The 27,772-nt window shown below is 40.0% G+C and overlaps 1 protein-coding gene across 2 annotated transcripts in view; it reads right to left on the bottom strand.

The window, feature by feature from the left end:
• Positions 1-27,772, bottom strand: part of WDR7 (WD repeat domain 7) — a 239,759-nt gene that overhangs the window by 69,278 nt on the left and 142,709 nt on the right. For both annotated transcript variants that reach the window (XM_087715346.1, XM_087715347.1), the window contains 2 exons: positions 20,361-20,582; positions 938-1,124 (listed from right to left, as the gene is read on the bottom strand). In XM_087715346.1, the coding sequence (XP_087571472.1) occupies positions 938-1,124; positions 20,361-20,582 (409 nt within the window). The remainder of the gene's footprint in view (positions 1-937; positions 1,125-20,360; positions 20,583-27,772) is intronic.

The raw sequence follows: 27,772 nt of genomic DNA, 5'->3' as shown, positions 1-27,772 counted from the left end.
ATGAAACAAATATAAATATAAATACAACAGAGAGAGGGAGAGAAGTTTCTCTATTGCTACATTTAAGAAAATAACAATGACATGCCATCAAAAACCAATGAGATGAAGCAAATTCTACTTTAAGCAAAATGGAAAAGATACAGGGAATGTGCAGTTTAGACTCCCGGGGGAGACAAAAAGTTTATTCACTACTTGGCTCAACTCACAAGCACAATTAAATTGATAAACCATGATTTATTGGTTTAAGATTAATATATTGACATGCTCTCTCTTTGTACCTGCCTTTTCTTCCTGATTTCAGACTACTTATAGTAGAAAAACTACCATGACTTCCTTATGAAGTCTAAACTATAAATGTATGATGGAACTGTTTCCTAGAAACCAGGATACATTTTCGGTGGAAAGAAAGGAACCAATGCATTGAGTGAATTCTGGCTGCAGAGGTAGCTCGGCACCATCAAACCGTATGTGGCTTTGCAGATTGAAATGAACATTTGGAACTGTACCCAGAAGCAAATGAGAAGTCTTGGTGAAATGTGCTCCTGGAAGTGACAGCCAATCCGAAACTGGACTGTTGCAAACGTAATGCAAATGTCTCCATCAGTGGTGAAATTCAATTTTTTTTCTCTACCTGTTCTGTGGGCGTGGCTTGGTGGGCGAGGTGTCGCTTGGTGGGCGTGGCTTGGTGGGCATGGCAGGGGAAGGATACTGCAAAATCTCCATTCCTACCCCACTCTGGGGCCAGCCAGAGGTGGCATTTGCCAGTTCTCCAAACTACTCAAAATTTCCGCTACCGGTTCTCTGAACTACTCAAAATTTCCACTACCAGTTCTCCAGAACCTGCTGGATTTCACCTCCACTCCCGAACAAAAACAAGGGAGGCCCATCATACATAAAACATTTCTCCTCCTTAATCAAATAATGGATAAGCGCTTACTTTGAAAGTTGCTTTTCGGCATCCGCACAGAGTTCCAAAAGGCCCATCAGCACAGCGGACACGTCCATATAAGGCTCCCACACTGTAAAACCTCTTCCTATGAGGTCAATGGCAGTTCTTCGAATGGTGCTGTGAGGAGGAAGCTTTGGACTGGGAGGTTGCAGCAGGAGATAGGTCAAAGCTTTGCCTGCCGAACGAGACATGTTAGAAAGCCAGAGTTAGGAAAACAAGATCTAAATGTGGGATATTTATGTTCTGGGTAGATTGGAAGCTTATGGGCTTCCTGGTTAAGAGTTCCTCTATTCATTTCGCAAACTTGGTCCAAGAGTAAAAATGCAGCTCAGCTAAGAATGTTTGTACGTATGTATTATGTATATGTGTGTGTGCATGTGTGTATGTACGTAGGAGTAAAAATAATGGAAAGCAATTCCTTCTTATACCCCATGTGCCATGTGTTGCAATAAGCTATATGTACAGTCATTTGCATTGTGGGAGATGGTGATGTTATCTGTATAAAGGTAAAGGTAGCAGTTAGCAATAGCAATAGCAGTTAGACTTATATATCGCTTCATAGGGCTTTCAGCCCTCTCTAAGCGGTTTACAGAGTCAGCATACTGCCCCCAACAACAATCCAGGTCCTCATTTTACCCACCTCGGAAGGATTGAAGGCTGAGTCAACCCTGAGCCAGTGAGATTTGAACAGCCGAACTGCAGTCAGCTGAAGTAGCCTGCAGTGCTGCATTTAACCACTGCGCCACCTCGGCTCTTTTTAAAGGTTCCCCTCGCATATATGTGCTAGTCACACATATATGCTAGTCTTTCCCAACTCTAGGGAGCAGTTCTCATCTCCGCTTCATAGCTGAAGAGCCAGTGCTGTCCGAAGACCTCTCCATGGTCATATGGCTGGCATGACTAATTGGCAAAGGCGCACGGAACGCTGTTACCTTCCCACAAAGGTGGTTCCTATTTTTCTACTTGCATTTTTATATGCTTTAGAACTGCCAGGTTGGCAGAAGCTGGGACAAGTAACGGGAGCTCACTCCGTTATGTGGCACTAGGGACTCGAACTGCCGACCCTTCTGATCAGCAAGCTCAGTGTCTTAGCCACTGAGCCACCATGTCCCTTATATATCCATATAGTCATGCCCTATTTTGGTGATTCTATGGGCCAGGTCTCCCCACATATTCCAATTTTGCACTGCTTTGTTGATTTTTCTATGCTCTGGCTGGTGTCAGCTTTGATGATGTCCAGACATCGTGCTCTTTGGTGACCTGTTTTCCTTTTACAGCTAACTCTTCCAAATATAATTGTGAGAGAGAAAGGATGCTAATTCACAACATATTAATTCCTGTATAAAATTCAGCTTTACCTTCCTCCACCCTAGGACCCTTAGAATGTGTAGAATTAAAAATCACATAATCCATGATTTTAGGATTAGAATTCAAGGTCTCTGTCAATCAAATGGAAGGAAGCTTAATTAGTTTTCATTTAAGAAGGGGGAGAGAGCGAGCTTGAGATAAAATGGCAAGCGGAAGGCTAAATCTGAGATTTATTTTAACCTGACTTTTATTTGCTGTATGAAAGTGCTGGGAGTCAGAAAGTTTTGCTTACCTACTGAAAATAACATATACCACCTATTCTGGCCACTTCCGATTTAAAAATTCTTTTCACACGATTGGAAAATCTTTAGAGCAAATTAATAAAAATCTCAGGAGAATGTAAACAAGGGTGCCCTTATAGACAGGGCTGTTCAATTTTTTGTTAAAAGAATTAAATAAGGTAGTCCTAATCCATTATCCATCTCTAAACTCAATTTTCTTTCTCTGCTAATTTATCACACACAAAAAAGTTCACTTGTGGAAGGCAAAAGTGGGCACAATTACTTTACTTTTTTTTTGTTATTTTACTGTTTATGATGTTTGATTTTATGTCATTGTTGTGAATTGCCCAGAGTTGTGGTTTTAAGATAGCCAGACAAACAAACCTTTTAAACAGATAAATAAATAAATAAATAATCAAAATTTAATAGTCTATGACTTAATGGCTGTCATGTAAATGTGGGGAGTTACAAACTGGTAGAGAGTGGCCCCTAATAAAGCCTTCCTGCCCCACCCCCCATTCTTCTTCCCTAAAAAGTTGTAGCAATTGTGGCTGGGACCCCAAGTATCCCATGGGTACCTTCCTGTATCTGAAATGCTTCAGAAAATTAAGCAACTTCTACATAAAAAGTAGAGTAGAATTTTTATTTCAAGATCTCAAATCAACTCTTATACCAGTTACTACTTATCAATAGGGACTAACTAGAAAACGCACATTAAAATAGCAATAGCAGCAATAGCAATAGCAGTAGACTTATATACCGCTTCATAGGCCTTTCAGGCCTCTCTAAGCGGTTTACAAAGAGTCAGCATATTGCCCCCAACAATCTGGGTCCTCATTTTACCCACCTCGGAAGGATGGAAGGCTGAGTCAACCCTGAGCCGGTGAGATTTGAACCGCTGACCTGCTGATCTAGCAGTAGCCTGCAGTGCTGCATTTAACCACTGCGCCACCTTGGCTCTTGGTTTCAACACCTCGTCATACAGTTTAAACTTGTCCAGTCATGGGGAAGGCTCTGATGAGTGCTCTGCATTGAAGGCAGAGATGGGGCCAGGTCCGTCTGACAGTTATCAGCTGCCTCCGAAGTCCGACATCAGTGTGGCAGACAAACAGTGGAGCCTGTTCCCAGTGTGCGCATGCGCAGAGTTGCCAGATGAAGGGAACAGCTAAGGAACAAGGGTCAACTTGGGAGTAAGGTCACAGGTGGCTGATGAATGGGCCCTCCCGTAGGGAATAAAAGAGGAGTGAAAGAGGAGGGGTGTTTGCAGGAGACAGTTAGTTCATTCCTGCATTCTTGTCGAGTATTGCGGTGTCTGAAAGATATCGGCTTGGCCACTCTCCAAGCCTGATAAAGGTCCGTAATTGTGAACTGTTTTGAAAGACTGTGGGAGAGGAAAGACTTTGCTGGAGAGGAATTCACTGTAAATTAAATAAAAGGGGTTTATAGGGACGAGGACTCAGTTTAGTGCTGCTGAGGAAGCTTAGGTCAGAACACGTAAGTCACTTTTTTCAATGCAGTTATAACTTTGAAAGGTCACTAAGTGAGCTGTGGTAAGTTGAGGAACGCCTGTATTTGTTCTTTGACAAAACAACAACAACAACAACATTCCTATTGTCCGTTTTGAAGCAGCAACATATAAAAAACTAACCGACCCAAATTGGAGCTTGCAATATAAAAAGCATGCCAATTATGAACATGGAGGTTTTTAAAAAGCCCTTTCGTTGCTTCGTCATGCTGCTTATTCTACCACTGACTGGTAATCTATAATTAATATAGATTAAACATTTAGGAGAACATTCTTGTACACCATACATTTTTTGGATTTCTTTTTAGAAGTAGGTTACAAGAATACCTTTAACAACGTAAATGATGGTTTGAGTCTTCTTCACAGCACTGTTCAATTGGTTTTTGTTTTTTTTGTTTTTTGCTGGCCTCTAATTGCCCTTAAAGTGCCTGAGGCTTTGAGCATATTATCTAAGATGGAATTATATAGAAGCATTAGTATAAAAATTAGGGTCATTTTGAGTTTCTGAAACTGTTAGAATGGTGAGATAAAACAGTCAGCATCATTGGCATCCTTCCCCCCTAGCTAAAGGGCTAGGCTGATGTTTGGTTTAAACCAGAGGTGGTATTCAGCCAGTTCGGACCGGTTCAGACAAACCAATAGTGGAAAGGAGTAGTAGTTCGGAGAACCAGCAAATACCAACTCTGGTTGGCCCCACCCTCCCGCCCCCTTAGTTCCCTGTCCTATATTCCCTTGTTTTTTTAGCTCAGCTGATTTGCACAGGAGAGTGGATTGCTGTGCCTAAGCTGAGCTAAAACACAGCTCAGCTCACTAGTGCTGATATTGAGGATGGTCTTTGAGTGCTGCATGCATGCGCGAAGCACAAGCGTGTGTGCGAAGTGCGCTCTCAAAGAACAGGTAGGAAAAGATTTGGAATCTCACCACTGGCTTAAACAAACAAACAAACCAAGTATCTTTCAAGATGCAAATTTCAATACCAAGAACTCTCATCAATTAAAAATTTTACATACTGTTTTTATATGATGTGACTTCCAAGTCCTTTAACCCCCCCCCCATGCTTCCAGGTTGAAAGGATTTGCCATCACCGTTGCCTAGGGGGTCGCCCACTTGGAGGCTCCTTTCGCATCCCTGTGAGATTGACCACCAAAGTGGTACCCATGGCTTTACACCTACCCTCAGATTACAATGGAGGGAAAATGTTTGACTGAGATTCTCAGACATCTAGGCCATGCTTGTCCCAGAGGTGCTTTTTCAGAAGGCAACTAGACTTTCTGGTTTTTCTTTGAAGACATTTCACTTCTCATCCAAGAAGCTTCTTCAGCTTTGTCTGGATGGTAGAGAGTTCCCATTCCCCACCATCCAGTCAGAGCTGAAGAAGCTTCTTGGATGAGAAGCAAATCATCTTCAAAGAAAAACCAGAAAGTCTTCAAAAAGCACCTACTTGCAATTGTCCACTTACAAACTGCTGGATCAGCAGGAGCTGAGTGTATGGCAGGAGCTCACAGAAATGGGACTTGAACACGGGCTTGCTGATTGTCAACCCAGTGTTTTAACCTCATGAGTCTTTGCAATTTAAAAGATTGTTCTCTCCCTCTCCTACTGCTCTCCCCCAAGCCACAAAACACACACACACAAAAGATAATTACAATACACCACAAAATTTCCTCCAACATGAATTTCCTATCCATAGTACAAGCTGAGCCATGGCCAAAGTCCAATTTCAAATTTCAACTGCAGGAGCACCTTTCTCTTTTGAAATAGTTTGAATCCCAGTCAAGAATAGTATTCTGGGAGACTGTGAAGACCTAGCTTTCTAGGAGAATATGTAGGGGGAATGGAACAATTGTTCCAAAATAATGGCCTTCATGAAAAAAAGTGGCTGATACCGTTGTTAGTTTTTTTTTGGAGTTTACACCATCCTTTTCTAACCTTATTTACCAAATCAAAGTTTTATAAATTGTTCAATGCCAGCAATCTGGAGTGGCAACAATGTCCGTGTAAGAAATAATGAACCGAATGAGATTGTCCTTCCTGCAATAATTTCTTCCATGTTTTACTCTCCCTTCCTAATTTGGATAGTAATTGTCAAAAATTACTGGGATCCAACTTTTTACGATTTGATTTTTCAAATATTTCTGTTGCTGAAACAGAGCTGGCAGCAGATTCAGAAAATGAGAAGTTTGGGGAGGAACATGGGCCAGTCCTGGAGTCTGGGGAAGGCTCTGATGAGGGCTCTGTGTCGGAGGCAGAGAGGGGGCCAGAGCCGTACGACAGTTATCAGCTGTTGTCAGAGTCAGACATCAGTGAGGCAGATGAACAGCTGGAGCCTGTTCCCAGTGTGTATATGTGCAGAGTTGCCAGATGAAGGGAACAGTTAAAGAACAGGGGTCCACTTGGGAGTAAGACCAGATGATGAATGGCCTGTCCCAGAGGAAATAAAAGAGAAGCGAAAGGAGAATGGAGTGGAGTTTGCAGGAGACTCCTTGCCAAGAACAGCCTATATGCTCTTCAAGCCAGATAAGATGTGTGAAAATAAATTCTCCTCTGAAAGACTTTGCCGGCTGCGAATGAGCAGAATTCACTGTAAATTAATAAAAGGGTTTTTTGCCGGGATAAGGAGTTTGTTTCATGCTCTTGGGAAGCCTCGGTCAGAATAGTTTCTCTCCATGAGAAAGACAAGGAGTCCCCCCCCCCCCAACAGAGAAGTGGGAAATAAAGATTGGAAATAAAAATAAATAAAGATTGGTAGAATTGAATTAATGATGAGATGACCCAACTTGATCAAACTGACTCACCTATCATTAGGATTTGACTGGATCTTTATCGTACCTGCAAATATTTCGCGCATTCTTAAACCACGTTCTTTCCAAATAAAGCTCTCATAAAAATATTGGGTGCAATGGCCACATTTATTTATGGATTTAGAAACAGGTCACAGCTGCCTTAAAACCAACAAAATTGAGTGAGATGAATTTGGACTGCCATCAGGATAAACTGAAACACAGACCTGCTCAAATCCTGATTCATGTCTTCACAATGTTCTTAGGGACCATTATACAAAAGAAAACTAAATAATAACAACCATGTTCCAGTAGCAAAATCTGCTCTTAAGAGAATATCGCATCCAGCCCAAGTCATTTTAATGGCCTACTCAAGACTAGGTGCATAATAATGGAAGCAGATAAAAATCTTCATTTTCATCACCATCCACCACCACTGCTTTCATCTACAAGAATAAAAAGACGACTTAAGTAATTAATCATTTATTTTCTGCATCTAAGAACTGCTGTCTGAGTCAGCCAGCAGTAAGATTAGGGAGATGCTCAGCTGAAGTTGGAACTGATTGCAGTCCCTTAGAACAGAAAGATTTTATTAATGACCGTGAAATGATCAGAGAAAGTACTGAAGAGGAGACTCATAAATGGTTGTGTGTTGATTGGTTTGTTTTCAGGAAAGAGCAAGTAGAAACCTGCAGAATGTTAGGGGGATACATGAATTGTTAGATCTTATAGAAGCATCATGAGGATTTTCTATTTAGCTCAGTCTTTGCAGATTATGCTAGCAGCTGTAACCAGACACAATTTTTTAAAGCATTTAGAATGGAATGGAATGGAATAGAATAGAATTCTGTATTGGCCAAGTGTGATTGGAATTTGTCTTCGGTGCCTAAGCTCTCAGTGTACATAAAAGATATAAGTGATAAACATGATCACAGTCATCATAAATACATTCATCATGAATCATGAGATACAACAGTGATAGTCATAGCATACTAAAAAGCAATCAAAATCATATTAGGAAACTAAATAAAATAGTATGAATCGTAAAGATACAAGCAACAAGGTTATAATCATTTAGATATGATGTAAATCAATCCTTTATTCTCTACTTTCTTTTCTCAGTATACACATGTGGGTTTTACAAATGGGGCTCTCTAGAAGCTCAAAAATAACCTTTAATTTGTAACTGTTTCCGTCTTGTCTAGTTTTCCTGGAGACATCTACATTGGGCTTCCATTCTCTAACAGACCTCATGGTAATCCAAACTTGGTTATTCCCATTGAGGTTTCATGGATGCCAATTGGTTCTGCTCTATATCTCCATGAAGAAATGGGATGGATAAAGCACTTTTCTTATGTTTGGCTTTCCACAGATAACAAAGCACAGCCCACGTTTTCATTTACTTCACCGGCATTAATACCGGGTTAGGCTGAGTGAGTGGAAGTCTTCTAATCCTTACTGTGTTACTTCATCAGCTCTCAGCCTGTTAAATGCAAAATTAATTTGGTCTACTTTTTCGCACTTCTTCCTTTCCTCTCCACCCCATCTCTTTTAAACAGAGGGGTAACCTCTACGTAATGCAAGGCCTCTCTGCCATTTCCATTTCCATCTCCAAATTATAATATTATGGCTACTCAAATTGTGATAATGAATCTTGTCGTGGATTACTTTCATTTTCAAATGAAGCCCATTGAAATGATGAACTGCAGCAATCATCCATTAGTAAAATGTGAATGTTGGGCTAAACAAGTAACTTTCCTAGATAAATGTAATTGATCATTACTGTGATTCTATTATACAGTATGCTTTTTAAAATATCATTCATTTAGCTACTTATTGCTGTGGTTGAGACAAAGTATTGATTTTTATGTGTTTTCCCCCCACTTTCTCTTACAGGCAGTTCTCAAAGCTCAGCTCCTTATTTTTATTTTTATTTATTTTTTTTGTTTACTGAACAAACTGCCTGCCATATTTTAGTAGCTGAGAGGGAAGCTGGCCAATCAAAAAATCTGGCCAAATTTAACCTATGGGAAACTTGGCTAATTTTCCAAAAGAACAAGAAACGGTGTCTTTGAATTCCATACCAAATCAGCATTTTCATTTTTGAAATACCCCTCTACCAAACGGCTACTGGTGAAGTAAAGGAAGCCTGGCTTTGAAACGTACGAACAAACACCAACTCCGTACCGGCACACTGAATATTTCTCCTTGTCAACATTTATCTTGTTTAAACTGAGCTGGGAGGGAAGGAAGGGAGAGGGGGGGAAAAAAGGTGAACTAAACAAAAGTCACTCTACTCTGCTGCCCACTTCTCAGCTTTGGACATCTTTGTTTAAGCTTTGACTTGGCTTAAATGAACGAATTAATATTGACAAAAACATCAACTAAGCTAATGAGTTGTTAGTTAAGGCAATAAACATGTCACATTAGAGTCAGTGCAGTGAAGAGGTAATTAGCCCCAGAAAAGCTCCATTGCGATCCTTTGCTCTTAACCTTTGAGTCCATTATCTAGTGTTAAAATAGCAGCCTCCATGCCAGTACAATCCACCAAGGCACATCAGCCTTGGTACAGTAGCCAAGGACTGCATTAGCAAGGATGCACAGGGACTGGCGCCCTTCGTTTTTTTTTACCCAGGTTTTATTAACAAGTTTATTATCGTAGCTCGATATAAATTGCAATAAGGCTACAGATGTTGGCAGATCTGGAAAAGAGAAAAGAATGGCAGGGAAATGACAAGGGAAAAGTTTCTGCATACACACACTCTGGATAAGCAGATGAGTAAGAATTTTGAGAAGAGTCATTATTTTTCTCATTGGAGAAAGAGTCAGATTTTCTACGTGAAAGGAGGGTATTTGGGTGAGAACAAATAGAACCATATTGAAACTCTTACTGAAAGAGTATATAAAAACAGCAGAAGTATAAAGAAGACTTAAACAGAAATACAACATTAAAGATAAAACGTTTCCTATGTTTCTTTTACACAGATTATTTCAATTTTTTGTAGATTAGTTAGAATTAGAGAATAGATATGAATTTGCTAATTTTGATTGCAACACAGAACCTTCACAATGAGTCATTTCAATCGGCTAATTTTTTTTAGCAAGTCCTTTGCATCTTACATAAAAATATATGACTTTTACAGCAATACTGCTGAGAAGGTCAGACAATTTTAATATTTATATCTTATTTGAACTCTGATAGATTTACCAAGATGTCACCCGGAGGCCTTAATGTCTTTGTCAATGAAATTGCTAAAATAGTAGGGCAGGTTTCACTACTTTAACCGTTTTATTAAAGAGGTCTAAGATCTTATTCTAATTTACCCGTTAGTTTTTATGCCACTGCTATAAAAAAGTGCAAAGGTTTTAAAGGTGGCTTTCTCATCTATGCTAACAGACACTTCAGACAAATGGTTATCCAACATCTTCTTAAAGACTTCCAGTGTTGGGGCATTCACAACTTCTGGAGGCAAGTTGTTTCACTGATTAATTGTTCTAACTGTCAGGAAATTTCTCCTTAGTTCTAAGTTGCTTCTCTCCTTCATTAGTTTCCACCCATTGTCCTCCCACTCAGGTGTTTTGGAGAATAGCTTGACTCCCTCTTCTTTGTGGCAACCACTGAGATATTGGAACGCTGCTATCATGTCTCCCCTAGTCCTTCTTTTCATTAAACTAGACATATCCAATTCCTGCAACCGTTCTTTATGCTTTAGCCTCCAGTCTTCTAATCCTCTTTGTTGCTCTTCTCTGCACTCTTTCTAGAGTCTCAACATCTTTTTTACATCATGGCGACCAAAACTGAATGCAGTATTCCAAGTGTGGCCTTATCAAGGCATTATAAAGTGGTATTAACACGTGTTAATTCTTGCTTCTATCCTAGAATAGACATATTGATTCTATCTAGAATTTTCAGACATATTCTAGAAGTATTCCTTACATTTCACAATTCCTTTGTTGACATGGTATTAGTACAAATATGATTGAAAGCATTTGTTTCTCAATATATGGTACACTGGAAATCAACATTTAGGATTCCTTTTCTCCCATAAGACTAAGATGCCCAACGCAACAGCATCATTAGGCTCAAAGGAGTGTTTTCATTAAATACAACATATCACTGTACATTGATTGTTCTCAATAAACTCGTCAACTGCATTTCTAGAATTTCTCCCACTATTCCCTGAAAGACACGTCATTACAATTCTCTAAGTCCTAATCACTCCATCATACTAAAGAGACGAGAGATTCAATGATGCAAAAAAACAGCCCAGGAATCACTATGCTATTAAGTGGCTGCATTGACTGACACCAGAATAAGATAATTTCCCCAGCATTTGCTTAATGACTGGTAGAAGCGAGGAATGGATGAGTAGACACTGATTTTTAGTTGAACATCTTGCTTTCAAGAAACCTGAAATAAATCAATGTTTACTCATCCTCATTCTTGCTTTCAGGGTACCTGGATTTTTATATTTCTTTTTACATTTGACTATATGATGTAAGTATAAGTAAGTATCAGAACTCTTGTCAAAAATAAATATTATAAATATTGTTGACCTACAATATGGGAATTATACATTAATTTTACCATATGCTAGAATGTTAGGTAGAAATAAATAACATTCAATTGTATTTAATATAGTGCAATTAGTCTGAAATGGACATTATAGGGGACGCAAACAGAAAAGCGACTGTCTTTAATTGGCACAAAAGTCAAAAGCAGAAAATGTGAATAAAACATAAGCGGCCAGGCTGTAGGTAATATAGTTAGTCCCACCAACCAATCAAAGTTACAAGAGCACTGACAAAAAATGACTTATTATCGTTCCTCACACTTACAACCGTTGTAGCAAAATCTGGACACTTGGAAACTGGCATTTACGACTGTTGCAGTGTCCCGGGGTCATGTGATCACCTATTGTCACCTGACAAGCAAAGTCAAAGGGGAAGCCAGGTTTGCTTAACATCTGTGTTACTAACAACTGCAGTGATTCACTTAACAACTGTGGCAAGAAAGGTCATAAAATGGGGCAAAACTACTTAAATGCCTTGCTTAGCAACAGAAAGTTTGGGGGTCAATTGTGATCACAAATCGAGGACTACCAGTAAATTCTTTAGATCTCAGCACCTATTAAATGAATGTTAATTGTTAATTATGGGAAAGAAACATAGGAAATGTACTCGATGACTGGGAATTAAAACAGAAATGGGGCGTCCAATTCTGAATATGGTTTCTCTTTCTACTGAGTCAAATTATTATGTAAGTCACTGCTCAGTTATCATCATTAATGGGGATCAAGACATTGGCAGAGAAAAGCTGCAATTTTTCAGGAATGGCCCAGAGGCTTTGGAACAAGCTGTCAAGTGAGCGATATTGTTGTACTAGGCTGATTGGCAATTAGCATAGTCTGACAGATGAGGAATTTTTAAATACGGTATCTGCTAACTTTTGCAGCGTTAATTGAAATTAAACAACAACAACGCTCCCTTAGTTTTCACCATTGTCCAAATAAAGATCAAAAGGTGAAATTATGTATCCACAAACACTGTTTGAAATCCATGGCCATAGTTTGATTAAAAAAAGAGAATAACATCAATGAGAACCTCTTATCCTGAACGTTTAATGAAATAACGTCTGTGTACTTTTTTTTTTATTGCAATTGATCTCCATAGATGAAAAATAAATCAAAAGGGGAAATTAAGGCTGGTAATAAAATGCTGTAATGTAATTTTGCTGACCTGGACTGAGAGAGAAATGCAGCTATTTCATCAATAGTTCCACACAAATGCAATGGAAGGGCTCAAAAACATGTAAGAAGGGAGCAATCAACCGTTGTATGTCATATTTTATAGCGTAAGCTACACCTGGCTTTTTGGAACATTATTCTGGTATATCTTTAATCAAGCATGCAAGGATGTAGAAAGCAGCAGCGTTATTTTATATATTTCTGCTGTTGTTTTTCATGGAAAAGCCCAAATGGATAAATTTTAACGCTGTACCTAAAATACATTCAAATGAGGCCAAAATTCTAATAAAGTTGGCCTCAGAGACAGAAAAGGATTAAATCAAGCCAATCTTTTCTCTCTAACTCTAGCCTAGTTAAACTGAGCGAACAATGCCATTTTTCTTCCTCTCAAAATCTGCAGTGGGTGAATCAAATGTGAAAGCACGATCAATTCTGTTCCAAGACAGTAAATGAGCTTTAGCTCAGACTTGTTTCAATTTATAGAGAGATTCCAGCTCCACCAGTTTTTAAGTGGATTCTTAGTTCGACTATGATGCTATATTACAGTGCTATGGAAACAGTAAATAATTTTTGGGCTCAAATTTGTTTATTATCTAGAGGGTGAGAGAATCAATGTACTGTGTTTCTCAAGCAGGCACCTGATTCATTTAGAGTATTAAGAAAAGCTCGTGACCTCTAAATTTAAAGTATCATTTAACATGATTGTTGAAAAGTCAAAAGAGAATTGCAGCCTACAACATTATTTTGCAACAGGATGAATAATTTGACAGGGCGTTAAATTATTTTATTGAGTCAAATTAAGGTAAAACTTGTGTGTGCAAGTTATAGGCAAAAGGGAATGAGCACAATCCAATACCATAATTCTGTTACTAATATCAACAGAAGGAAAAGGTATATAATTCATATTTATACTCACTTTACACAGATCTTAAGCATTGCATCATGGCTAACTTCCCTGATGCTAAACCAGAATACCCATAAATATTGTAGAGCAGGGGTGTCAAACTTGATTTCATTGTGGGCCATATCAGAGTTGTGTTTGACCTCGGGGATGGGGGCCGTGTGGGTGTGGCTGAGGTAGGCGTTTTTGCTGGCGGAGGGCTACAGGAGGCCGTTATACCACAAATGGGGGCTGGGGAGGGCAGCGCACAGCCTTACCGAGCTCCGTTTTCACTGGCAGAGGCATCGTGGGCCGTTCCTTTGCTGTTCCCAGGGTGCCCCTGCAGGCCAAATCCAAGCACAGAGCCCTTGAGTTGGACACCCCTTCTGTAGAGCATGTAATAATTAATTAATGTTGACTGTTGCTGTTATCTGGTCACAACAATGTGAAATCACTAACTGCCAGTTCTTTAACTGGTGTTGGTCTGTATATGAACTGAGTTCTTTCCAAGAACCTAATATGTTGTAATATATTAACAGATGCATTAACAGATTAACAGAGTTGGGAGGGACCTTGCAAGTCATCTGGTCCAACCCGCTACCCAAGAATATGTGAGGATCCAAGCAGTTATGGCTTTTTGCTATTGACAACTGATGGAAATGTTGTCAATGCATGAATTTCCTAAGTGCTGTCCCAGGTTTTTTGGGTACGTCACTCAGTGTGCCAATAACCATGGGATCACTATGACTGGTTTAGGTCATAATCTTTCAAATTTGATCTTCATTTCTTGATACTACTATTTTATTCTTATAAATTATTTCACCTTCCAAAAATGTTTGAAGTTTAAAGGAGCATTCCTATAACTTCTGCTCTCTGGTATGCTTGCCTTCCCCTTCTATATGTTCATAGCCATCAAACCCCATTGTCAGGCTTGAAAGCCATCCATATTGATTGGGGGAGAACTAGATCTGAGTCTAACATAGTTGATAAAATGACTGGAATCTCACAGGGTTTTATTAATAATTTATTTAATCAAAATATGATTTGTTTAGCCATAGTTTATTTAAGTTAATTAATTAATGGTTTTCACTCATAAGATATAACAGAATAACAGAGAGGAAGGGCCCTTGGAGGTCTTCTAGTCCAACCCCCACTATGGCAGGAAACCCTATACCATTTTAAAACTGGAATGGCTAATGGTTTAAACTAAACAGACAGTGTTAGCACAATTAAGTTGAATAAAGAAAATAATGCTTATGTTTGGTGCATTTGAAATTCGATAAAGACTGAAATCCTGTTGGTTTCCATAATATTGGGCATATTCTACTCCACAACAAAATATATTTTACCAATTTCAAAGATGAGGACTGAATTAATATGGAGTTAGTCACGATAATAAAGGGTTGTTTATCTTGAGTTATCTATGAGTTGTGATCGTGTGTGTGTGTGTGTGTGTTATGTATACGTGTACACTTTTGAGAGCAGGCAACAGAATTTCGTTTTTAATGTGTGCTAATGTGCCCACAGTAAAAAATGACAATAAAGATTATCTATCTATCTATCTATCTATCTATCTATCTATCTATCTATCTATCTATCTATCTATCTATCTATCTATCTATCATCTATCTATCTATCTATCTATCTATCTATCTATCTATCTATCTATCTATCTATCTATCTCTATTTATCTATCTATCCATCCATCCATCCATCTATCTGGAAATTGTAATCTTTCCCAGAACTTGTAGCTTTTATAGTCACACCTCTCAAAAGTCAACATTATGATTATCCCTTGGAATTTCTATTCAATTTACTGTTAAGGGTGCTCTGTGTGACACCAATAGCAGATTCTCTGCTCATCTAGGCTATTCTTTCATCATTCATTAGAACTGTAAAAAAGTAATCTGATTATGTAGACATGCAAGAAAATCCTCAGAAGAAAAAGTCTTTAAAAAAGTCTTTTTTTCTGCATTTTTTCTGCCAAAAAAAGCAAAAGAAAATGCAGTCCTAAGCTGCATCAACAAAAGTAAACAGTAGTGTCAAATAAACGGAAGTCATTGTTCTGTCTATTTTGAATTGGTCATATCACACCAAAAATGCTGAGACCAATTCTGGAAATCACATTACAGGAAAAGCACTGACCAACTGGAATATGTCCTGTGGCAAACAACCAAAATGACAAGGAGAAAAAAAAATGAATAAGGAACTCTTGGATATGTTTAGTCTGGAGAAGTTTGTGGAAAGATATGTAAGCTTTCTTTGAGTAACTGACGGCCTGTGATGTGGAAGATAGAGCAGACGTGTTCAATATTGTTCCAGAAGGCCAAACAAGAAATAATGGATTTAAATTACAAGATGGTAGATTACATCATTCAACAATGGAACCAACTACTTTGGGAGGTAGCAGACTCTCTTTCACGGTTTAAACTGAAGCTGGAAGGCCATCTGTCATGGAAGCTGTTGCAATGAGAAGTTCTTAGGAGAAATACTATAATTTGCACTCAATTTATACTCAAGATTAAGTTTTTAATAAGTGTTCCTTTCCTTTATTTGGGATTTTTTTTGGGGGGGGGTTGTTTTGGAATTTCTTCAATTATCTAAGTAACTCTAGGTGACTTCCAAGGAAATAAGACTTTTTTTTTAAAAAAAAAAAGTTGTTTTATTTTTTTTCCTGCTTTCATTATTTTTTATAAATAATTTAGGTAGCAAGCATATCTAAGATATACCTCCTCCCTCTTCCTGTTTTCCCCACAACAATCCTGTGAGGTGGGTTGGGGGTTGGGCTGAGAGAGAGCGACTGACCCAAAATCATTCAGCAGAATGACTTTTCATGCCTAAAATGGGGCTAGAACTCAGTCTCCTGATTTTTAGCCTGGTGCCTTAATTAGTAGAAATTGAGTTATTGGACAATGTAGGGGACAATTAAAGCAATTTTAGAAACCCAAAGAATTTGACATAGAATGAACTACTTGGTGGCCTACCAGAAAAGTCCATGTTTTTTTTTTTATTATTCCTATGCTGTGAGGAATTTTGTGTTTATTGCATATCAGTCAAGATAGAAATAATCAGCAAAGTAGATTTGTGTCTTAATTTGCTAAGAAGTAACTCCCATCCCCCCAAGTGCTGGAAACAAAGGGATGCACTTGGGACCTATGAGTAAAGGACTCAGGAAGTATGTACCAATAATCCCAGCAGATTCAACCAAGCTGTGAGGAACTGCCCAGATAAAACAAACAGATATGTACTATAGAGCAGTGGTCCCCAACCTTTTTATCGCCGCGGACCAGTCAGCCTTTGATAATTTTACCGTGGCCCGCTGAGCGCGCGCAGGGGTGGGGGGGTGGGGGCGTTGTTCGCGATGACACATTGATTGTTCAGTATGGCTAGCGTAGATAGCGTAGCACAAACTGCGCCTACTCAAGGCTACGCTACTAGCGCTGTCTATGCTAGCCCTACGTAGCTGCGCAGGCGCTCTTAGGTTTTTTTCAGGAATCGGCCAGCGCTGAAGCGCTGAAAAGGAATGAGAATGGCGGCGCTGGACACAGGGGGGCGGTGGGCCGCTGGTGACATCAGAGTGCCACCAGCGGTCCAGTAACACCCCTTGTGCCAGTTAGCCCTAATTTGCATACAGAAAGAAACTATGGCCCCCGGCCGCTGCAGCGATCATGGCCCCCGGCCGCTGCGTGGCCCGGTGCCAGGTACTCCACGGCCCGGCACCGGTCCGCGGACCGGGGGTTGGGGATCACTGCTATAGAGCATATCACACTGCAGCAGTACAGAAAGATGATGTACAAATTCAAGATACCTTAGAAAATATCCTTATTTACAAGAATCTATATTATTAGAAGATGAAGTTTAAACATCATTGTAGGTGCAGGTCTTGGCATATTCGGGTCTTTTCCCGTGTAAGATTGACAGCGACGTTTTGCCGAAGTCACACTCGGCATCTTCAGGCTGGGGTTGGTGCAGTTGTGGGAGGCTAGTGCTGCCAATACCTTTGTGAATACCCTGTGGGCTGAGGACAGTCCAAATGGAAGAGGTTGGTACTGGAAGTGCTTCCCCCCATAGGAGAAACAGAGATATTTTCGGTGGTCTATGAAGATGGGGATATTCCACACACACTCCACCTATATTTATAGAAAAACGGCAGCTCCGATCATGCTTTGCTCGCACAAGCACGAAGCCAAAGGCACCAGCCTGAAGATGACGAGTGTGACCTCGTCAAAACGTCGCCAAGATACTGTCAATCTTAACACGGGAAAAGACCCTAATACGCCAAGACATATGCGTGTGTGTGTGTGTGTATGTATGCATGTATATGTATATGTATATGTATGTATGTACGTACGTACGTACATACACACACACACACACACACACACACACACACACACAGAGCAAACAGTTGTTCTTTTGCTTGAACTTATTCTTTTTGCTGCATACTCTGATGATGTCACTACATAAACTGTTCTTAAATTGTATCATGTAACATGTTTTTGTTAATCAGCTTAAATATATGCAACCGGCACGTTTGAAATTTCTTCTCCAGCCATAAAACTTGAAAAGTTCCTTACAGACCAATACAGAGGTAAGATTTGCCTTTAAGTAACAAAGAAAACCTTGGACATTTAACAGTCCCATTAAGCTGTATCGATGGCATCACCTAAATCTGAACGTTTTATTCATATTGAACATTTTATTCAGATTGAATATTTTCAAAAGTAAAACATTGTAAAAAAAATAAAGAATCTCAAAAGTCAATTTCTAGTGACTACAATTTCTGGATTATTATTTTTTTGTCAGTTTGGTCTACAATCCTGATGTCAACTCGGGAAGCTTTTTTGACCTGACCCTGACACCTGATATTTTTTGATGGTCTGTAAATCAAGTAACAACCAGGTCCAAACTTGCACAGTCTCACCAAGAATAGTCAACGCTGACTAGAAAAATACATACATACATACATACATACATACATACATACATACATACATACATACATACATACTAGCTCTGTGTGTGTGGGTTTGAGCAATTTCAACCAATCTTGGAACACAGATGACTTACTCTCTGGAAAAAAATATATTGTGGGGGTAAGACATGCCTAAGAACCCTCGGGGTGTGTGTTCTGTTAAGATATAGCCTGTTGTGCCTTAACATGGCTTCTACTGTACTGCCAAAATGGCTTCTACTGTACAGTACAGTGGAGTTGCCATTCACGGTACTCCACAAGTACTGTGTAAGTACTGGTAAGGGGAAAAATCCAACATTAGAAATTACATTTTCCTCTTATAAATAAATACCTGGGCAACGCCGGGTTATCGGCTAGTTTTATATATATATATATATATATATATATATATATATATATATATATATATATATGTGTGTGTGTGTGTGTGTGTGTGTGTGTGTGTGTGTGTGTGTGTGTGTGTGTGTGTGTGTGTGTGTGTGTGTGTATATATATATATATATATATATATATATATATATATATATATAATTTATTAATCCTTGACCATTTATTTAGTCTAAATTCAAAGTAACAATGGCACTGAAAAAAGTAACCACCCTAGCATCCCCAGGATCACATTATCAGAATTCAGGTGCTTAGCAACCAGCATTTATTTATGACCATTGTAGTATCTTGAAACTATGTCATCACCATTTGTGATCTTCCTAGTGGACTTTTGACAAGCAAAGTCAAGGGGGGGGGGGGGAAGCTGGATTTGCTTAATGGCCATGTGAGTCATTTATCAACAGCAGTGATTTGCTTAACAATTGTGGCAAAAAAGGCCATAAAATCGGGAATGACTCACTTAAAGAACCTCTTGCTTAGCAATTGAAATTCTGCTACCAATTGTGGTTGTAAGTCAAAGACTATCCGTATTTGGAAAATAAAGGGCAAAGAGGTACCAGTGGTGGCAGAAACTCTCCAGTGGTGGGATTCCAAATCTTTTCCTACCGGTTCTATGAGAGGGCACTTTGTGTGTTTGCTCATGCATGCCACAAAGACTGCCCCTGGTGTCAGCACTGATGAGCTGTGTTTTAGCTCAGCTGAAGCACGGCAATCTGCTCTGCCGCACGAATCAGCTGAGCGAAAAACAAGGGAATATAGGACAGGAAATGACGAGGGAGGGAGGGCTGGGCCAATCAGAGGTGATATTTACCGGTTCTCCAAACTATTCAAAATTTCTGCTACCAGTTCGCCTCAACTGGTCCGAACCGGCTGAATGCCACCTCTGGATGTGACCCCTAAGCTGAGAGAAGATTCAACAGATCCCACAAACAGTATCACAGCTCTCTGTCCAGAAGAGTTCAGTGGTAGCTGCAGCTAAAGAATGCTCAAACTCCCAGACCTCTGACAGGTGGCCCAAATTTTGGAAGACACATACCACACATTGGCATGAGAAGATAATTCATAGCATAGCATAGCATTAGTATAGTATTATGCTATTAATATAGTACTAGTATCGTTAGAATTAGTATATTAGTCTAGTATAAATACACTATAGTATCCGTAGTATTAATATTAGTATAGTTAGAATATAGCATAGTATAGTATTAGTGTAGTAGCAATGTAGTATTAGTAGTTAAAATTAGTATAATATTAATACAGTATAAATATAGTCTAGTATTAGTCTAGTTAGAATTAGTATAGTATAGTATTAGTATTAGTAAGTATTAGTATAGTATAGCATTACACTGCAATACAATACAATGCACTATACTGAAATGCATTGAGTGCACTACACCGAATTGTTTTATTATATTGCTTTCCTTTCTAGTTGAATTGGGCCATATTACATATATTATAAATATATGACTTAATCAACCTTTAGTGCAACAGTTGTATTAAAGTGGAGGAAAGGAAGAAAATAACTTACAGGTGTGCCTTGCCAAGGAATAGTTGGATCCCCCACTTGTTGAGCCGAAACCTTCTGGAATTTGACTAGAACTGCGTGGTCTTGTTAACAACTTCGGAGGTTCTATTTCTGCTCCAAACTCTGCTCCAATTACTCCCAGCAGAACGATGGCGGTAGCTTGCTTCCGTCTCTCTTCATATGACAGAGATATTTTTTTAATTTGTGGAAGTCCAGACAGCGTACCTGTAATACAAATGCATAAGGACAACAATGATTAAACAGCTATTTGCTTCATTAGAACTGACAGGTAGTCCCTGACTTATGACATTTCCATTGCTAAGCAAGATAGCGTATTTTTCGGAGTGTAAGACGGACCTTTTTCCCTCAAAAAAGAGCTGAAAATCTGGGTGTGTCTTATATACTGAATACAGCATTTTTTGCCTCCCCCCGCCCCCTTCGCCAAAATAGCCATGTAGAGCCTGCAGAAGGCTTTCATAGAGCTCCTGGGAGATGGAGAAGGCAGAAATGAGTGAAAAATGGGCCGTTCTTTGCTCAATTTTGCCCCCACGGCCCCAGGAGTACTTTATAAACCTCCTAAAGGTTATACATGCATTTTTTTTACAAAAAACGGGGCTGTTTTTTGCAAAAAATGGGCTGTTTTTTGCTTGTTTTGGGGGAGCCCTAACCCACCAGGAGCACTCTGCAAGCCCCCTAAAGGCTATTCATGCCTTTTTTGGGGGGAGGGAAATGGGCCCGTTTTTGCGAAAAATGAGCCATTTTGGGGAGGTTTGCAGAGTGCAAAAACCCTTTCTTTAAAAAAATGGCCTCTTCAAAACCTTATACTCTGGTGCTTCTTATACTCCGAAAAATACGGTTTTGTTTAATTTTACAACCTTTCTTGCCAGTGAATCAGTGCAGTGGACAAGTTAATAACAGGGTTGTTAAGTGAATTTGGCTTCCCCACTGATTTTGCTTGTCGCAAAAGGGGATTCCATGATCTTGGGATACTGCAACTGTCATCAATAATAGCCAATTGCCAAGCGTCTGAATTTTGATCACATGACCATGGCGATGCTGCAACGGTCGTAAGTGTGAAAAATGGTCAGAAGTCCCTTTTTTTCAGTGCCACTGTAACTTTGAACGATCACTAAATAAACTGTTGTGAGTCATGAACTACCTGTATATGTGGATGATACTACAACTTAAGCACAAATTACTTTCCAGTTACCCAAAGTAATTACCAAGGTATGTGTGGAGGTAAGGGGAGAGAAGACAAAGAGATTGCTTCAGGAATTAAACCAGCAGAGTATAACGTGTAGACAATGGGCAGTCTCTTGCTGCCTTAGAATCATACTCAAGATCTTGTGAGAATGAAGACTGCAGTGGATAGAGTTGTATCTAATGTTTTATGATGAATGTAATTTTTACAATGACTATGATAATGACCTATTACTATAGTTGTATGTACACTGAGAGCTTATGCACTGGAGACAAATTCCTTGTTTATTTAATCTTGTGGTGCAACCAGAACAATCTTGAACTAAATACACTCAAAACTGTAGAAATGGTTGTGGGGTTTAGAAGAAAACCTCCTATACTACCACCTCTTACAATACTAGACAACACAGTATCGACTGTAGAGACCTTCAGGTTTCTATGTTCTATCATATCTCAAGACTTAAAATGGACACCTAACATCAAAGACGTCATCAAAAAAGCACAACAAAGAATGTTCTTTCTGCACCAACTCAGAAAGTTCAACCTGCCCAAGGAGCTGCTGATTCAGTCTATAGAGGAATTATTAAGTCTGCCATCTGCACCTCTATACAATGGAACCTAGGGTCCCGAATGGCTCAGACCACGAACAATTTGGATGCCAACCCCAAAAAATCTGCTAAATGTTTCACTCCCGTCACAAACACATCCTCGGATGCTGAATAAACACAGCCGTGGCAATTTCTCTTTCCATGCCATTTTGTGTGTGTGCGCGGATGTGCAGTCAATAGCAATAGCAATAGCAGTAGACTTATATACCGCTTCATAGGCCTTTCAGGCCTCTCTAAGCAGTTTACAGAGAGTCAGCATATTGCCCCCAACAATCTGGGTCCTCATTTTACCCACCTCGGAAGGATGGAAGGCTGAGTCAACCCTGAGCCGGTGAGATTTGAACCGCTGACCTGCTGATCTAGCAGTAGCCTGCAGTGCTGCATTTAACCACTGCGCCACCTTGGCTCTTGGCAGTCAGTCTTGCTTTTGGTCATGATCGAATTGGGTGCTGACCAAAGTCCTGGAACGGATTACCGCAACCAAACAAGACAGATACACGCTTCAACAGATAATTAGAACTGCAGAAAAAACAATTGCTACCAACCTGCCTTCCATTGAGAACCTGTACACTGAAGGAGTCAAAAAGAGGGCTGTGAAAATATATACAGACCCCTCACATCCTGGACATGAATTGTTTCAACTTCTATCCTCAAAATGACATTATAGAGCATTGTATACTAGAACAACTAGATACAAAGGCAGATTTTCCCCAAATGCCATCACTCTGCTGAACAACTAATTCCCACAACACTGTCAAATTTTTATTAAGACTATATTACTAATTATTCTTCTCATCCTTCCTAGTACCTATCTCTTCCCACTTATGACTATAACCATGTATATTTACAATTTATATTGTTTTATTTGTTTCCTAGTATGATTTAATTGCTTATTAATAACCTATGACTATCACTAAGTGTTGTATCTTACAATTCTTGATGTTTTTCCTTATGTACCCTGAGAGCATATGCACCAAAGACAAATTCCTTATGTGTCCAATCACACTTGGCCAATAAAGAATTCCATTCCATTCCATTCAATTCTATTCCTATCCTATTCTCACTTGGCCAGGAAAGAATTCTAATTCTAAAATAGCTCATGACCCCACAAAGGATTCTATAACCCTTTTGCTTTCCCTTTAAAAAAACAAACAAACTATGTTAAGCCTAATTTCCAACATTTGTGATTTCTCTACCAGAAATTGGAAGGAAAGGATGCTTCTGATTTTCAGAATTTATGGTCAGAGGGGTTAGGGCAGTGGTGGGTTTCAGGCTGTACGCCCTAGTACAGGCGTACCGGAGCCTGCCCGGAGCCCCGGGTACCGTTCTGGTACGGTACTCTGGAGGGCCCACCTGCCCGCCCGAGCTCCTTACAGGTCCTTTGAAGCCTTCGGTGCTTCCGTGCATGCTGCATATAGCGTCTGCACAATGGTCTGCTGAGCAGCTGGAGCGTTGCAGAGGCTTGCGGAAGCGTTGCTGGCAGCTACAATGTATGCGCACGCTGTGCGTGTCTATGTGGGCAAAGCCGGGCCCGTTCCAACCGTACTGATTGGAACGGGATCCGGAACCCACCACTGGGTTAGGGTTAAGGCGCATAAAAGAGGTTCAAAAGTTGCACGTGCCCCAGGTCCAAAATAGCCGACCCTTCTTGTAGCAGAATAACACTGTCAGTTCTTTGCTTCGAGATCCTGGTTTCAAAATTAACTTGAAAACTGTACTGAAGAGAAACTTATATTTCCATCCATTTGCCAAAAATCCATTTTCAGTATATTTTCATCAGCTTTAATGGAAAAAAAAAAACCTCAAGCCCCCATTTCTTCCTGCTGCATTGTGATGTCAAATCTGAGGGAAGTCAGAAAACGGCCCTTGCTTCCCTGAAAGAATTGCCAACAGCAGCAGATTAAAAAACAAAAAACCTGTGAATTAACAGGAAAAAGCATCTGCTGTGGCTTTATCAAACTGTGGCAATCCCCACCCCTTTTCTGTTTCCCTTGAAAAGACAAGCATTCAAATGTTGGTTTATGAGGGGCGGTGGGGGGATAAAAAAAACCCTGGTTCCTAGTTTTTAGTTCTAGCACTGGCAGTGTGAGTGCATTATACACCGAGAAACGGATGGGAGGGTGATCTTTTAAGGAGGAAAGTGCTAAGAAAAATCAATAGTTACCTTCTACCAGAGAAGAATGAAGACGGGGATCTACGCTAAGTGTTGCATAACCATTTTAATCATCATCCATTTGTATATATGATCTCCACAGCAGAATGCAACCTATACTGCACGGGGGGGGGGGGGAGGTGGGAGAGAGGAAGGCTTTGCCTATATTAATTTTCTGTCTGGAAGAAAAGTCTGCTTTCCTCCCCCCTCCCTCGCGCGCAGCCCCCCCCCACTTCCCCCCCACCCCAAGAAGCACGCTCCATAACAATAGTTCAAAGGAAAGCTCCATTCTGCAGTTGCAGTGATTGTTCTGTCAGCTGACTTCTGCAGAAGGGAATTGCTAACTGCTGCCAAGCTCCTTAGCTGACAAATGAATGATCACAGCTCCATCTATTTTCACTGTGGCTGCCTCCTAGCCCAGGTGCTCAGACACAGAGCCCCGGTGTGACATCTCAGATCAAGATGAATTGGCGCAAACTCCTGATCCAAGATTGTTTTATACCATTTAATTTAGTTTCTTCCCCTGCTCGGATGAGCACAGCTCTGGTTATGGATTTCTATTCTAATGTACTGAAGCAGGCACTGAAAGAAGCCAATGAAGCAGATGCTGGAACTGGAGACTGCAGGGATACTGATCAATAGAGGAGGCTTTGACCCCAGCCGCTCAGCCTCTGCAATGGTCACTGTGGAAAGAAAAGAAAAAGGGAGGGGAGGGAGCCCCACACTTGGGCTGCTTCCAGGAGGAAATTAAACAACGGGGGACTCTTGGCAAACTCCCACCTCCCACCCCCCTCCAAAAAACAGAAAGCAAAACTCTGGCTGATCTTCCTTTTGTTCGACTCAAGCCACCTCCAGTTAACCCTTAGGAGACAATATTGTCCAGATATTCCACTGTGTCCAGATATCTCACGCCAAAATCAGCTTGCCTATCCTATTTGCTTCACTTAAGAAAGAAGGTATTATTACTATTACTATTATTATTTTTAAATCAACTATGGATCTTCTTTGAACGTACAAATGTTTCATTTATTTATTAGATTTGTATCGCCACCCGCCTTGCAAAATGGGACTCCCGAGTGCTGTTCGAACATATTGTTAACAATTAAAACCAGAAAACAGACGAACGTAAATACGGTTGATTTGTTTATGAAAATAATCACTTCGCTGTCAAAAGATTGCCGTTTGTTTTAACAACATATTTGCCTTTCAGATTAGCACTAATCAAAGCCCAACACACCAACCGCCCTTTTTGCAAAACACTTTTTAGTTTATTTATTTAAGATTTAGATCCTGTCCTTCCACCCTCGGGTTTTCAGTATGGTTTCCAAAATTAAAATAATATTAAAGCATTAAATTATTACCAAAATATGAACATGCTGATGATTTCGGAAACATTTTAAGTCAAATGTTAGTGAGCTACTCAAGTTTTGGGGAATGCCAGGGTATTTAGACTTTTCTAAAAATCCAAGAGGAGAAATTTCTTTCTCACAGAAATTGGATTTTTTTTTTTTAAAAAAACCTGCTATTGATGGATAGATAAACTTGTACAGCCAGGGCCATCAAAACGCCTTCCCAGCTGTCATGTGCTTGTTACTGGGTCAGAAATCCAGATTTAAAGCTATGTAGGATTATGTAGGATGGAGCACCAGCACTTTAAAATGGGCTGGGTGTATCTTGAGTGCGGACAGAGTATATGAGTAGTAGGAATGTTGCACCTCTTCCACAAACTATACTGTTTTTATTTTTATTGCAGTAACGCAGGGGTCCCCAAACTTGGCAACTTTAAGACTTGTGGACTTCAACTCCTAGAATTCTCCAGCTGGCTGGAGAATTTTGGGAGTTGAAGCCCTCAAGTCTTAAAGTTGCCAAGTTTGAAGACCTCTGCTGTCATGTAAAAGAAAAAAGGAGAGGGGAATAAAAACATACAGCACACAGAAAATGATTTCTTCCTCCAAATAACCAAAGTAGAGAGAGAGAGAGAGAGAGAGAGAGAGAGAGAGAGAGAGAGAGAGAGAGAGAGAGAGAGAGAGAGAGAGAGAGAGAGAGAGAGAGAAGAAAAACCTAAGAAAACAGAATACAGATATAAATGACAAAAGATATGTAAAACTGGTTAAGTTCTTAAATGACAAATTACACCTTGCCCACATGGAATCATATTGATCAATCTCTCCATTAGAATGACAGACGGACAGTTCAAAGCGGGAGAGCGTTTCTGAAATCTAGGCTTTTAAGTCTAGAGTAATCATTTCTGTCCTAAAAGCCCATACACCACTGTGGCCATTCTAGTTGTTTTTTTTCCAAATGGTCTTCAAGGGCAAGATCCACACAGCATGCATTGCAGTAATCCAATCAAAAGGTTACCGGAGCATGTACTGCTGAGATCAGGCTATCTCTAGCTAAAAATGGTTTTACAAAACCGTCTTGGAACTGCTCAGTGTTGTAAACAGGAGATAGGGGTGTTGAGGGAAGGCTGTTCAGTTTAATCGTAGATGGTCTTTTTGACCCCTCTTTCAAACTAGTGGCCCCTCTGTCCAAAATGTGGACTTCTCTGTTCCAAAAAGATTCCACACCCATTTGCACTCCGATTCAGGTGACCATGAGGGCACATGATAAACACCCAAGTGGCCTCAATGACTCTCAAAGTGCTAACAGCCAGATTACTGTAAGGAATATAAGCCCTTCGATTCCCTTCCATCATTCAGGCAGAACTAAAGACGCTTCTTGGATGAGAAGTGGAACATCTTCAAGGAAAAACAAAAAACAAAGAGAGTCCCGTTATGTTCTGAAACCACCTTTGGGACAAGTTGACTCATCAATTGATGTTATGCATAAGTGCTGCCGGTCACTAGAGCCACAAATGTCACAGGCATCCAATTTTGTATCTGGTTTGTAAGGGGAATATCACCCCATACGGCATTGGTTTAATCTCAGTTCCAGATCTCACGAGAGTATCTTCTTGGGATTCAGTCTAAAATCTCATCTACATTGCCACAACCTGTAAGCACTAATCCAGTAGTTCGATTGCCTCTTCCTATTTGGTGAAAAAAAGGAAACAAACTTGACTCTTGCCTGTATTTGATAATGTATCAGGCCAAACTTCCAAATGATGTCTACCAAAAGCTTCAAAAAGATATTCAATAGCATCAGATACCAGAGTGAACCTTCTGGAACCTTAAAGGCTGCCACGATGGATGAACAAAAGTTTCCCAATATTGTAAAGGTACAGGTAAAGGTTCCCCTCACACACAAGTGCTAGTTGTGCTCGACTCTAGGGGGCAGTGCTCATCTCCCTTTCAAAGCCAAAGAGCCAGCGCTGTTCGAAGACGTCTCCGTGATCATGTGGTCGGCATGACTCAAAGCCGAAGGTGCACAGAACACTGTTATCTTCCCACCGAAGGTAGTTCCTATTTTTTCTACTTGCATTTTTACGTGTTTTCGAACTGCTAAGTTGGCAG

The sequence above is a fragment of the Thamnophis sirtalis genome, unplaced genomic scaffold, assembly GCF_051295495.1.
Source record: "Thamnophis sirtalis isolate CommonGarterSnake01/CBP01778 unplaced genomic scaffold, rThaSir2_p1.2 scaffold_5, whole genome shotgun sequence".
NCBI classification, from domain to species: Eukaryota; Metazoa; Chordata; class Lepidosauria; order Squamata; family Natricidae; genus Thamnophis; species Thamnophis sirtalis.
Note: the sequence above shows the minus strand (reverse complement) of the source record. Positions and strands in the feature narration are given on the sequence as shown.